Source organism: Euprymna scolopes, chromosome 7 (genome assembly GCF_053919585.1).
Source record: "Euprymna scolopes isolate OS-2025 chromosome 7, ASM5391958v1, whole genome shotgun sequence".
Lineage (NCBI taxonomy): Eukaryota > Metazoa > Mollusca > Cephalopoda > Sepiida > Sepiolidae > Euprymna > Euprymna scolopes.
Genome location: NC_136488.1, coordinates 147,914,651 through 147,929,281, shown reverse-complemented (window position 1 = coordinate 147,929,281; position 14,631 = coordinate 147,914,651). Strand labels below are relative to the sequence as shown.

General features: G+C 32.3%; 1 protein-coding gene across 1 annotated transcript in view; it reads left to right on the top strand.

Moving 5' to 3' along the window:
- Window positions 1–14,086, top strand: part of LOC145280044 (structural maintenance of chromosomes protein 2-like) — a 71,056-nt gene extending 56,970 nt beyond the window's left edge. Inside the window, exons 21-25 of the mRNA XM_080131713.1 lie at window positions 921–1,121; window positions 2,521–2,646; window positions 7,562–7,713; window positions 11,361–11,508; window positions 13,686–14,086. Of these exons, the coding sequence (XP_079987839.1) occupies window positions 921–1,121; window positions 2,521–2,646; window positions 7,562–7,713; window positions 11,361–11,508; window positions 13,686–13,826 (768 nt within the window). The 3' untranslated portion in view covers window positions 13,827–14,086. The remainder of the gene's footprint in view (window positions 1–920; window positions 1,122–2,520; window positions 2,647–7,561; window positions 7,714–11,360; window positions 11,509–13,685) is intronic.
- Window positions 14,087–14,631: the final 545 nt, after the last annotated feature.

The following is a 14,631-nucleotide window of genomic DNA, read 5'->3' as shown; positions in this document are numbered from 1 at the left end:
ATACCATCGTCAATAGAACGCGCCTTTTCTATGCATTTTCACATTTTAAGTTGAGGTTTGAGGCATATTTATACTTCGGGTCAATCATGACTTTACGTTGCGAATGATACAGTCATATTTGCGAGTGATTCTTTTTTGTTAAATGGTGACTAGAAATAATAAAATGCTTATCTTTTGGTGATTGTGTTTCTTTTTTTTTTTGTCTTTTTTTCCTTTTTTGTCTTTTTTTTTTTTCCTTTTTTTGTCTTTTTTTTTCCTTTTTTTGTCTTTTTTTCCTTTTTTTTTTCCTTTTTTTTGTCTTTTTTTCCTTTTTTTGTCTTTTTTTCCTTTTTTTGTCTTTTCCTTTTGTCATTTTTTTTTTCCTTTTTTTGTCTTTTTTTTTTTTTCACCGATAATCTTCAAAAACTCATTACTGAGTGAAAAATGTTTTTCCAACCATTATTTATTTTTTTTTAATAAAATAAGCAAAGTCAAATTATTTAAACAATAAAATTTATTAAAACAGTATACTTTAACAAAGCCTATTTTAAAAAAAAAAAACTAAAAAAAAAAAAACATCTGAAGAAATTTGAATGTTTATACCTTCAAGTCTCGTCATAAAATTCAGTGCATAGTTAGAATTACATTTATTTAAAAAAAAAAAAAATCTTTGTATGTACTCGTCGCAGAACAGCTATCATATGCCAAAAATCATGTGTTTGGCTAGTAACTTTTCTATTTGGCTAGAGTAAATGAAAATATTTAGTTGTCAAGGGTTAACTAAAGACAAATTTGTTCATAGAGCCTTGTCAGTGCACTTTATCTGAACCCACAAAGTGTGTAGGTTACATTATATTGCATCGCTTCTAACACTCCTGTTCTTCCCATCACTTAATTCTTTACATTTGTTTATCAATGTCTTTTTGTTTTTTGTATTCTAGGTGGAGAATTTGCTGAAGAAATACGATTGGATCACAGCTGAAAAGAAATTTTTCGGCAAGTCAAACACAGCGTATGATTTTGAAGCAAATGACCCTGTGGCTGCAGAAGCTCGTATTAACAAATTGCAGGAGACAAAGGATAAGTTGTGTCATACGATCAACATGCGAGCGATGAACATGTTGGAAAAGGCAGAAGAAGAGGTGAATCTTTCTTTTCAATTTTTTATGGTTTTTCTTGTCTTACTCCCGATGCTCTATTTTTTTTTTTTATTATTATTTATTTATTTATTTTATTTATTTATTTTTTTTTTAACGAATGCGTTACCATTTATCAAAACTAAAACCCATTAATGAATAGATTATTAGTTGAATGGCGAAGTATATTGAGATAATTGCTGCTGATAAATGTAATGAACAAAATTGGATTATTTATGGGGACGGTTTATAAGAAGTATTTGTTGAAATTGGATTTGAAGACAACCATGTTGTATTCTGCAGGGAAGCAATTATGTGGCAACATGTTCCAGAGATGGAAAGTTCTTTGAAAGAAAGTCTTCATTAAAATTGTGTTTGATATGAGGCACAAAAAGGAAGAAAGTTGTTTTCAGTTGTGATAGAAAGAGATGAGTTTTTGCTGTGAATGTCTTATAAGGAGGAACCAGGATTAGAGCTCAGTCGACTACCTCCCATGTAAATAATGATCAAATAGAAAAACACTAACAACGCTTTTTTATTTATTTTTTTTTATTTTTATTTATTTTTATTTTTTTTGCATTTTCACCCCAGACAAGGCACAGTGCCACTTCAATATATGGGGCTACTATCTAGGACATAATTTGTAGGAAGTTGAGCAGCAAGATGTTGTGTCTATATTACATTTGAACTTCTATATCTTAATACAGCTGAGAAAGCAGAGACCTGGAAGAGAATTTCAAAGTCCAGCAATGAGACTATAGAGCTGTCCATCACCATGTTTTTTTAAAATTTTTAATTCAATAGCAGAAAACTCAATTTGACTACTGAGATTTACAGACCATGTAAAAAAAAAATTATTAATTGCTAAAACTATGGCTGCTAAAAATTATTAATTGCTAAAACTATGGCTGCCAAAAATTATTAATTGCTAAAACTATGGCTGCTAAAAATTATTAATTGCTAAAACTATGGCTGCTAAAAATTATTAATTGCTAAAACTATGGCTGCCAAAAATTATTAATTGCTACAACTATGGCTGCTAAAAATTATTAATTGCTTAAAATTGTAAAATTTTATTTAATTTAAAAATACAAACGTTATCAATTTTTTAATTTTGGGGAGAATGACATCTTCGTCAGTGACTAGTATGTACATCATAAAGATTTTTCTGTATTTTTAAAGAAAATTTTTAATTAAGTGTAATTCTTAATAAGCACAGACAGGATTTTCGGAAGAAAAAAAAGGTAGACAAACACTAATTTTGTTTTTAATAAATAACCATAATTTTGTCAATGGCAATAAATACTATCATTATTAAGTATCAAGGTTAATTTAATATTTTCATTGCACTTTTTAGACACGTCCATATTAATGTTATTTGTTTTTGCTTTGTTTATTTTTCAAGTATAATGATTTGATGAAAAAACGAAAGATTGTGTTGAATGACAAAATGAAAATTGCAGAAGTGATTGCTGGCTTGGATCAGATGAAGAAAGAGGCATTGAAAAAAGCCTGGGAACAGGTCAACAAGGTCAGTTGATAAATTTTTAGTGGAAATTTAAGTCTTGATAAAATCGTTTTTTAAAAAAACTTGATAATAATTTTTTGTTGTTTTTAGGCTCATATTAAAAATCACATCTTTTGTTTATTTTTTAATTTTTGATTTCTATTTTGTAAGTGCATGATTGTTTTTATTTATTTCTTTTTTTTTTACATGGTTAGTCACCACTTATCAAGGTCCGGAAGCCACTCAGGGATAAGGGTTATTGCGTGTACAGTAATCAATGGGATAGTATCGTAGTAATCGTTAGTATTGGGGATTTGATAAAGTGTCTTAAAGGGGTGTTCATCAGGAATTTGTTTATGCTGGACTTGAAGACATCCAAGTTGTAGTCAGGTGGGAAACAGGGTAACGGAAGAGAATTCCACAGGTGTGCTCTTCTAAGAAAGAAGCTTTGTTCATGGAATCTACATTTTGGTTTTAGCACAGATAAAGAGAGGGAAAAAACTTTTATAAATATCATTTTGGTCTATGAAATTAATATTTATGTGTGTGTGTGTGTGTGTGTGTGTGTTTATATCTGTGTTTGCTGCATAGGACATGGTCGTTCACTTGTTATCCGAAGTTGGTGCTTAATTCTGATACCGTGCACAATGTCAATGATGTGATTTTTGTCATTGTTGTAACAAAATGATTCTCTCTCCAAACAAAAACCACAACTTCAGTTGAAAGTAAATAACAATATTTTACTTGGAGAGAAATTACAATGATAATTGTTTTCTTCTAGACGACTGACTTGCATATAACTGAACAAATCAAGCAGATCTGAACAATATATATATATATATAACCCTAATGCCCTCTCTTGTCTGGGGGCAGGCCCGCATCCGTTGCTATCCTGGTTCACAGGAACATACTTGTGATGTACTCTTGGCCGTGTTCATCGCTCCCGGCTCACAGGACCATAGATGCAACCCAGCAGGACTACATTTTTACTTGTCTAGTGGTGGACCTCTCCAGCGTGACCAGACTCTCACCGGTCACTGGAAAATATCTCTCTGTTGCTCAGGGCATGCAAAATGTGCATGACCCTAAGTCCGTGTAGCAACATTGTCGACTTCGGCCGTCACTCTGGCTTCGTGCTGGATCCAGTCTATCTCTTTCATCATCTGGCGTCAGGTCATACCTGAAATAAACTGCATTTTCATTTAGGCTGGCAATTGTGAAACAAAGAAAAACTCTGGGTCATTTTTATATAAACCAAGCAAAATATTTAAAAATCCTTTTACACTTGTTTAAAGTCGAGTTCTTTGATCTGAGCTTCGTGATGCAGGTTGTATAACTTAAGTTCATCTAGTTAATTTCCCAGCTAAGAACAAGAGCTTTTCAACTTAGCTCTTATGAGGGTTTCGTCCCCCACCCCCACCGGGGCGAAAGTGATGTGGATGTCTCGATGCCAGCCAGTAAAAAGACCCTAATTCTAAAAAGACAATCATTTTTATAAAACTGGCCTCTCCCCCCCCTGTCATATTGAAGATTATTTTTCTTTTTTTCTTTTTTCCTCTATCCCATTATCTTATATTCCTTTTCTTCTCTCGTGAACTTCTTTCTTCTCTTTTGTGACCATATCTCTCCCTAGGTTCAATTTTATTCATTCATCTGACCTGGTGGCCTGGTAGTTAAATACAACAGATGGACCCAAATGACAACATCTCCCAGACCCCAAAGCAGACATTTTGAACCCAAATCATTGTTTCCATAATATTTGAATTATTCTTTCTTAACTCAACCAGAAAATGATCCTGTATTGTTTTTCTGCCAAACTCAAGAATCTCATTATCATATTTATTTATTCCATTGAAATATTATATTTCTTATGGACATTTTTGCCTCTTCTCGCTACATAAGTACAAAATGGAAATTAAAACCGCTTAAAGAACAATTATTATCTACTATCCTCCTCCCCTCCTGATAAAGTCCCAGGGACATTTTTCTTTTTTTCTTGATCAAATATCAACCCCCCCCTCTCCTACTTTCTCTTCCTCTATTTGTAAAGCAAGACCATCTGGTATTGCCTGGGATCTTGCTACATATATATGTTTAAGTGGCCTTTTGGTCAAGATCAAAGTGTAGTATCTGTTCTTCAAATGCTGCACTTCATTTTCTTGTTCTCTTTCGGTGGAGGAGAAATCCTTCACGACTGAGACAATTTTTATTTTTGTACCTTTTCTCCACGTTAAAAAACGACCCTGGTGTCTAACTCTGTCCCGTGGGGAGGCATAGTAAATAGGTACATATATATGTTTATATATATATATATATAATGTGTGGGTGTGTGTGCAGTTTCATCAAATACTTCTGATCCCGCATTTTGCTAATTCCTACCCTCTGATGAGAAGAAAAGTATTTCTTCGAAACTCCGCGGATTAAGGACTATCCACTCATTTAGTGTTTACTTTTCAAATTAAATATTTTTTTAACTCTTTTGCAAAGTGTTTTTTAACATGTTCTATTAACTATTTGCTCTTATATATATATATATATATATATATAAATGTATGATATGTTTTTTATTTATCCAAACATTTTGAGTATGTATCTGCAAATAATATTTTGGCTACAATTTTATTTTGATTTATCTACCTCATGCTGGGTCATCAGGAATGAAAATGAAAAGAAAGTTTGATCACTGAGGATTCAACCTGAGGATGCTAAGCCAAAATAACTGTTCTAAAACTCAAGTCATCAAGTTATTGATTGTCACGGATTAAAAGTAATGGACTGCGTGATCAAATGGATATGGTCACAATTAAGTTTTACACCAATATTGTTGGAAAATATATGCTCTCATCCCTTTCTATTATTAAAATAGCAACTTGTGTTCAATAAATCATGTACTGTGTTTCAGTGTAAAAATAACTGAAACAAAGTTGATAAGCTGTAAACATACAAGCAAAACCAAAAAAACAAAACCGGCTTTAACATGAAAAACATCTCTGAAGAAACATAGGCCAAGCTGTCTGAAGGTACTGACTTCCTGACGTAAAATGCACCAAACATTGATGCAAAAACAAAACAGAAACAATTTTTGTCTACGAAACAACCCAACCAAATATCATAAATAAATGTTTGGAGATATAAAAGAACTTGAAGCATAAAAACTTTTTTCCAAAATTATTGGATTCAGCATAAAATAAACCGAAAAGGGTTGATATGCCATAAAAACAAAACAATCAAACTTGTTAAATAATCTACCGTACTAGAAAGTTACTTACGCCTGAAAGTATCCTGTACCTCTACAAAGCCACCATTCGCCCATGTATGGAGTATTGTTGTCATATTTGGGCTTGGGCATCTGCTACTAGTTTCTCACTCCTGGACGGGATTCAAAAGAGTCGCCAACCTGATAGGTCCTGAACTTTAATCTAAGTTTCAACCTCTGTCCCACCGACAAAATGTTGCATTCCTCTGCCTGTTTTACAAGTATTTTAATGGTGGATGCTCTGCCGAACTACAAGCCCTTGTACCACCTCGACGTAAATAACCCTCAACAAACCTGACAAGTAACAAAATCCCACCCCTACACAGTAGAGATCTCTAGATGTAGAAAAGCCTTCTACTCTAATAGTTTCTTCCCTAGAGCTGCTAGACTTTGGAATTCCCTTTCTGGTTTCTGCTTCCCCGACTACTGACATGCAGTTTCAAGTGTAATGTAAACAGACATCTTGATACTCAGCTCCCTACATAGTAGCCCCCTACATCAAAGTGACAGTGTGCCTTGTTTGGAGTGAAAATGTAATTTAAAAAAAACAAAAAAAACTGTGCTTCTCTATAAATGGGCCCCAAAAAAATTTTACAAGAAAAATCTGTAAAAATTCTTTATATTGAACGTACTTGTCACTGCATGAAAATGTCATATTCCAAAAATCTCGTAAATCGATCAAGTAGTTTTTTTTTTTATTTAAGAAAATCAAATATTATGAGACATTTTATCGAAGAATGACTTCACCGCCATCTTGTTTATGAATGATACACTGCTCGCAATACCTATTGGGAATGTTTGGAATATAAGATCAGCAAGGGGCAGACAATCGACTTTCCATGCTCTAGGAAAAAAAAAAATTGGAAAATTAAAACATTTATAGGTTTTTGGGGACGTTTAAAACGAATAACGTTTAAAATTCCAGCAAACGAGTAGTTTCCAAGATATGAGGAATTTTACATAAATGGAGCACCCACATGTTGACGCTCCTCCAACAAAAATTTGGCAAATGTGTATTTTAGCGGCGTAAATTATTTGACCACCAAAACTGGTGATCATTATACGTTTAATTGTTTTAGAAAAGTGATCCTCCACTTTCTTTAAACTAACATTTCTTCATATCTTGGAAACTACTCGTTTGCTGGAATTTTAAACATTATTTTCGTTTTCAACGTCCCCTATAAATGTTTTAATTTTCCAATTTTTTTTTTTTTTTTTTTTTTCTAGAGCGTGGAAAGTCGATTGTCTGCCCCTTGCTGGCTTTTATTCCAAACATTCCCAATAGGTGTCGCAAGCAGTGTATCATTCATAAACAAGATGGCGTGAAGTCATTCTTTGATAAAATCTCTCAATATTTGATTTTCTTAAATAAAAAAAAAACTACTTGATCGATTTACATGATTTTTGGAATATGACATTTTCATGCAGTGACAAGTACGTCATTATAAAGATTTTTTACAGATTTTTCTTGTAAAGTTTTTTTTTTGGCCCGTTTATAGAGAAGCACCAAAAAAAAAATTTTTTTTAAATAAATAAATTAAAAAAAAAAACATCCAGTATTTATAACTTCAAAATTGGATTTATGAAATTGGAAAATTTTGTATATAAATTTGTGATGACTTTGATTAAACTATTCTCCCTCCTTCCTCTGTTTCTAATGTTTACAAATGTCTAATTTTGCAGGACTTTGGTTCGATCTTCTCTACATTACTTCCTGGTACGCAAGCCAAACTGCAGCCGCCTGAGGGGATGACTGTGTTGGATGGACTTGAGGTGAAAGTGGCCTTTGGCGATGTTTGGAAAGAATCTCTTAGTGAACTGAGTGGTGGTCAAAGGTAAGGCTGAGGCTCATTTCCTTTTCTTTTTTTTTTTAAAGTATACATGTGAGTTTGTGCATATTTGGCTGAATAGATACCGTAGCAGACTTTGAAATCGATCACGCTGAGCTAAATTCAAGTGGCTATTTCTGCATTAATAATCTACTTATATATAAAAGGCACTTTGTGTGCGTGTGTGATAGTTCCTATAGACATTGAAACAGCTGGGCCGGTTTTTCTGAAATTTCTCACAAATGTACTTTGTGTTTAGGAGTGTTCTTAGAGAGGTTTTGTATCAGAATGTCTCTGTTAAGAATCGATAATTGAAAAAATCCGATTTAAAAAAAAAAAATGAACAGTCTGATTTTGAACAAAATTAACACCCTTATAAAGCCTAACATCACAAGTGCATTTGAATTGTTTTATCACCGTACAAGCAGAAGGGCCTGGCATATAAAATCAACAATAGGTTCTTTAACAAGACAGAGACATGTTCGAAATAAATTTTTCTATTTAGGGCACAACTGAAGCATGATACTTCATGTTTAGATTTTAAACTTTAATTCAAGCCATTATATAAAAAATAATTTTATAAAATCAATAGTAAGTTCTCTACGGTGCAATGAGTCACTGCAGGAAGGTATGTGAAGCTTCTTCCTGCTTTACCACATCAGGGCTATATGGACAAACTTATCTTTAGCTGACCTTTGACAACTAAATATTTTCGTTTACTAGACAAATAGAAAAGTTACTAGCCAAACCCATATGACTTTTAGAATATGACATCTTCGTTCTGTAACGAGTATGTACATCAAAGATTTTTCTGTGTATTTTTAAATAAGTGTAACTCTAAACATACAACAAATTTTATGTTGATACTTGAACGTATAAACATTCCGATTTCTCCTAGATGTTTTTTTAAACAGCCTTCTTTAAAAAAAGTATATTGTTCTATTAAACTTTTATTGTTTAAATAATTTAACTTTGTTCGTTTTATATACAAAAAACAAGTTCAAAAGATATTTTTCACTCAGTAGTGAGCCTTGGAAGATTGTCAGTGAAAGAAATACAATCACCAAAAGATAAGCGTTTCATTATTTCTAGTCGCCACTTTGAAAAATAATTTGCAAATGCGACTGTTTCACTCGCAACGTAGAGCCCTGTTTCACGATTTCACAATCCATTCCCATTTCTCTAGATGTTTTTTAAACAGCCTTTGATAAAAAAAAAAAAAAATAGTATATTTTTCTTTTAAACTTTTATTGTTTTAAAAAAAAAAAAAAGTTGAAAATATATTTTTCACTCAGCAGTAAGCTTTGGAAGATTGTCGGTGAAATACAATCACCAAAAGATAATCGTTTCATTATTTCTAGTTGCCATTTTGAAAAATCACTTGCAAATGTGACTGTTTCACTCGCAATATAGAGCCCTGCACATTGAGACCCCCAACTTAAACAGGTAATCAATCGATTTAATTGAAAAATGGGTAATTTCACTGATTTTGATGATGATATAAGTATGGTAATTGTCTGTATTTTTGAGATGAGGTGTTTTCATTGATTGAGATTGTCGGACTGACTTCCTCATCTTGGTTGTTATAGTCACAACATTTCAACCGTTTTTCCCTCCAGCCTTCATCAGGTGTTTTGTATCGAACTGGGGAACCGTTTGTTAGGAGTCTCGAACCCAACCCTTTATTATTATTACGGGGGTACCGTGTTCGGACTCCAGCTAGCCTCTGGGACATAGTTGCTGATTCTCTATTTTGAATGTTACTTTTCACTGCCTTCATTCAGGATTGAACTCAGCACCTTTGGGTAACTGTAAACTTTGATACAACGTCTCGGACCGCTCGGCCATATGTCACTAGGACATATGGTCGAGTGGTCCGTTGTGACTATAACAACCAAAATGAGGAAGTCATTCCGACAATCTCAATCGATAAAAGTATGGATTGAAACATTCGTTGCTCCTCATTCAATCTCGGGTCCCTGCTAATACTGAAATAAAAACGTTTCTTTATCTTAATATTTGCTTTGTTTTCAAGTAACTCAATCCCGACTAACCCACTCTTCACACTTTGCATTCCTCTTCTTCGTAAACTTACGTACAGTTTTTTTTTTTTTCACTACTCAACAACAGCACTATTGTTCATGACAGATGTGTGTGAATCCTTAAGGTCGGAGTGACTTCAGCCTCAGCTTCAGAGATTATTTTGTCTCGCCATCACGCCTCTATGTAAAACCATGTTAACAGTAATAGAGATAAAAAAAAAAAAAAAAAACCTTGGCACGTGTGCATAATAGCCTCCCCGGCAAAACAGTAATGATGGTTTGGATGCAATTACTTGTTTTTCATCTTAGGATAGGTCACATATTTTCACCTAATTACTGTTACTTCAATAAATATTCTATTACCATTTTATTTTATGTTAATTTAAAATATTTGGTTGATTTTTATAAAAAAGGAAAAAAAAAATTTTTTTTGATTAGAATTTGCATTTATTTCAAGAAATGTTATTTTTTAATTTTCTGTGACTCGTGTTTGAATAACTAAAAAGTTTCATTACTTTGACTAAATTTCTTTAAGATTTATGTTATTTATGTCCATCCTCAGATAAATTCAGTTGTATCCTAACCTTGTCGCAGATTATGCTGTTTCGAGGAGGCTATTATGCATAAATGTGAGAAAAATTTAATGCAACAGGGCTCTACATTGCGAGTGAAACAGTCCCATTTGCGAGTGATTTTTCAAAGTGGCGACTACAAATAATGAAACGCTTATCTTTTGGTGATTGTATTTCACTGACAATCTTCCAAAGCTCACTACTCAGTGAAAAATATCTTTTCAACTTTTTTTAATAAAATAAACAAAGTAAAATTATTTAAACAATAAAAGTTTAATAGAGCAATATAATTTTTTTTTAACGAAGGCTCTTTAAAAAAAACATCTAAAAAAAATCAGAATGTTTATACCTTCAAGTATCAACATAAAATTTGTTGTATATTTAGAATTACAATAATTTAAAACTATACAGAAAATCTTTATGATGTAAATACTCATCACAGAATGAAGATGTCATATTCTAAAAATCATATGAGTTTGGCTAGTAACTTTTCTATTTTCTAAAAATATTTAGTTGTCAAAGTTCAACTAAATAAAAATTTGTCCATAGAGCCCTGTGCAATATTAAGCTCTGTCCGAGAAGATGTTGAACATCGTATACCAGTGCAAATCAAATGTCTGAAGATGGTATAATCATATCGTGGGGTTTTCGTTTACGCCGGGTGTCTATGCAATGGAAATATGTCACAGATTCCTATAGGGATATTGGAGATAAACCGTAATAACCAGATATATTCTAACACTGCATTAACCAGATTACTTAGATAAATACTTTTACAGTTTTAATAAAAGAGCTACAATAATATTAAGGGGTCTCCATTCATGCTGAACGTCTACAAAATACCCAGCAGCAATGTTTTGCATATGAAAGATGCTGCTGTGGAATTTCCCACTAGTAAGTATATAATTCCATTACATACACGCATATATCTTAAATAGCAATGTATCATCTCTATTATCAAATACTAATGGTTTTTATTTATTGATCTTAAAAACTAAGTATCAATGAGTTTGTAATGTTATTTATTTATTTTTTTTAGGTCTTTGGTGGCTCTTTCTCTAATTCTGGCGATGTTGTTGTTTAAACCGGCTCCCATATACATTCTGGATGAAGTTGATGCTGCGTTGGACTTGTCACATACGCAAAACATTGGACATATGATCAAGAACCATTTCAAACATTCACAGGTCAGTATTTTTGTTGCAAATATTTAGTCGTATTATTTTTGGTTTTCCGTTAGAATTTCAATTTTATATTAACCTACAATAATGCAAAGATTTTTTATTGCTGATAAATGCACATGCACACAGCAATCATATGCACACATGCAATTGTAAAAACATGAGTGTGAAAGCTGCCACCTCCTTACTGACTTGTACCAAAATTGGGTACTGATGCATCTTGATAACCGGATTCAATGTAAACCACCAGGATATGCCGAGCATCAATGAAATTAAAAACGCTAGAAAACAGAAAATGACTTTTTTTTTCTTTTTTTTTTTTTTCTTTTTTTTTAAATGAGTAGAAACATTTCTTTTCTGCAGGATTAAAAACAATTGGGAGGGGTGGGGGTAGTTCCCCCAATTGATAAACGTATGTTCCAAGCCCACCTCACATTCTCTCTTCAGATTTTTTTAGTGGCCATGTTGTGTGTCCATAGGTAAATAATCTTGAAGATTTATGAGTAGGGCTATGACAACAGCATATTCTTTTCCTTGTTTTGATTCTCAGGTATATATCCATTGATATCTTATTTTTTTATGTAGAATGATGTGGTTCTCAGTTGATTGTGTCTGTGTCGGGTATATACTCGAGAGTCAAAACAATGAAAAGAATATGCTGTTTTATAGCCCTAGTTATGACTTGCTCCGGCATCTGTTAATAATTTTACCATCATAGTTAGATTCATTGTCATGTGCTCCATTCTTATGACTGATTAAAATTAAAAACTAAATTTTTTTTTTTTTTTTTTTTCCAATTTATTAAGTTGTCTGCTTTGCTTTTTATTGGCTGATCATGTTTGTTATCGCTTTCTGATTGGCTGGTCAACTTTGATAAAGCGCTCAACATATTCTGACAGTTTGCGTCAGTTTCTGGTCAAGCTTAGCGTACATTTACGAAAATCCAGTTCATAAGGTGCACTAGTATATAAAAATTTCCAAAACAATTTAATTTAGTGACATGAAGTGAGGTAAAAAGTTCATTATGAATGAATACCTAAATTAGTATTCACTCTCTTCTGACCCTTCTTGCACAGAATAAGCATGTGGCCAGTTCATTTCTCTTTGCATTTGTCAGGTATTAACAGCCTCTTCCCCCTCCTCATGTTGATCGACTTTCTGATTGGCTTTTAACTTCTCATCACTGTATTTATAAAACTATCAGACATCTTGTGTGCACGTCTTTTTTATCGTTACGTAAACTTGGATAACTTCACTTTGAATTTTTTTTTTTTTTTTTACTATTCATCGAAGTTTCTTTTTAGCTATTGTTTAATGAAATTTAAATGTAAATGTACTACTCTCTACCGGGATTGAATGATTCTGATAATTTATGTTCAATAAATCCCCTGCTTCTTTCATTGTTACACTATATTCAACCATGATCGGAGGACATCTATCTAGACATAATGGTTATAACTTTTTTTTTGTTTGTTTTTTTGCAGGAACATTTTGTCTGAAAAAGAAAAACCTTTTGAATTTTGATTTAATAGTTCTTGCCCTTGCTTATCGCAAAAATTTTGATTTAATTATTTGTAATAAAAAACCTTTTACTAAAAAAAAAATGTAACAAAAAGTATTCTGTTGTCTTCGATAAAGCCAAACTATAGAATGAAGATTTATGTCTGAGTTGCCAATGAAATAGTCATTAGAATTAGAATTGAAAAAAAAACAAAAAAACGGAAACATAGTATTTTCCTAGGAAGTGAATTGTAGGTGAAATATAAAATCACATAATCACAAGATAAAATATTTATGGTAATCCACAATAAGTGTAGACTGAAATATTTACTCTGGTGAATCTTGGAGAGTGAAAGTAGAAAATAATGAGGGAGTAATGTGTCCTGCTACCACCTCAAAGTATGACTTATTTGGAGGAGTAAATCAACTCTGAAAAATTGTACAAATTGTGATTAAACCGAATGATAATTACCAGAAAACGTCCATCGGGCACAAGCAGGTAGCATGACCATTTTGGATTAATGTGTTGCCTCAGTGTTTCTTTTTCTATGTTTATAGACAGGAAATTCTTAACTTTTTTGAAGAATACTCTGTTCAGTTTATGAATGAAACTCAATAATTTTAAAAAATAAACATAATTGTATTTTTGATTAACATAAATATATTTTTTTTTTAAATTCCAGTTTATTGTTGTATCTCTCAAAGATGGAATGTTCAACAATGCCAACACCCTTTTCAAGACAAAATTTGTTGATGGCGTTTCAACTGTCACCAGACATACCCAGAGCCATAAATCCACATCCAAAGAACGGAGGAATCCTTAGTCATTATTATCATCATCCTCATCATTCTATCTGATTCTCATCTGTATTTTTCTTACAAAATCTTCATCTACATTTGAACCTTTCATACTGTTATTTACATAACCTCTCTTACTCTTTCTGTTTCTCTCCTGCTCTTATCTCTCTCTTCCTCTGCCTTTCTCTTTTTCTCATCTGCCCTTTTCTCTTCCTCTCTCATCTTTTTTTTTTTTTCATTTAATCACATGCTGTGATAAAGTTCATTGTTATAAAAAAAAAAAAAATCAATAAAATTAATTTTTATATAAATCAACCATTCAAAATCTGGCCGGAGCTAAATGAAGACAGCAGACGTTGCACAAGCAAAGGTCTCAATATCCTTTTGGATAAAGCTTTAGAACATTAATTAATTTGACTTCTTATAAATAATAAAGTTACCCAAAAGTCTTAAGCCAAATTTATTATTTACTGTTAACTTTTTTTTTTTTTTAATGGAAATAACTCCAGACAAGGCATTAAGCCACTTGATGTAAGAAGCTAAAAACTAACTAACAATAAGTATTAGATGGATAGATTCTAATCCAGAAAACAGCAATTCTTCCCCCTTTTGTCAGAAACAACACTCCTGACATGTAAAGACTAAAGGATAAAATAAAGGAAGCAAGAGTTATGAGGTTGATTGTAAACAATTTGTTGTATACAATCATATGAACACAAGTTGCTATTATGCCCATAACCGAGTAGGATATATTGGTTCATACTTTTCTCAAAGTATTAACATTAAAAATCAGATTTGAACTTTACATTACAAAAGCTGAATCAATCATTG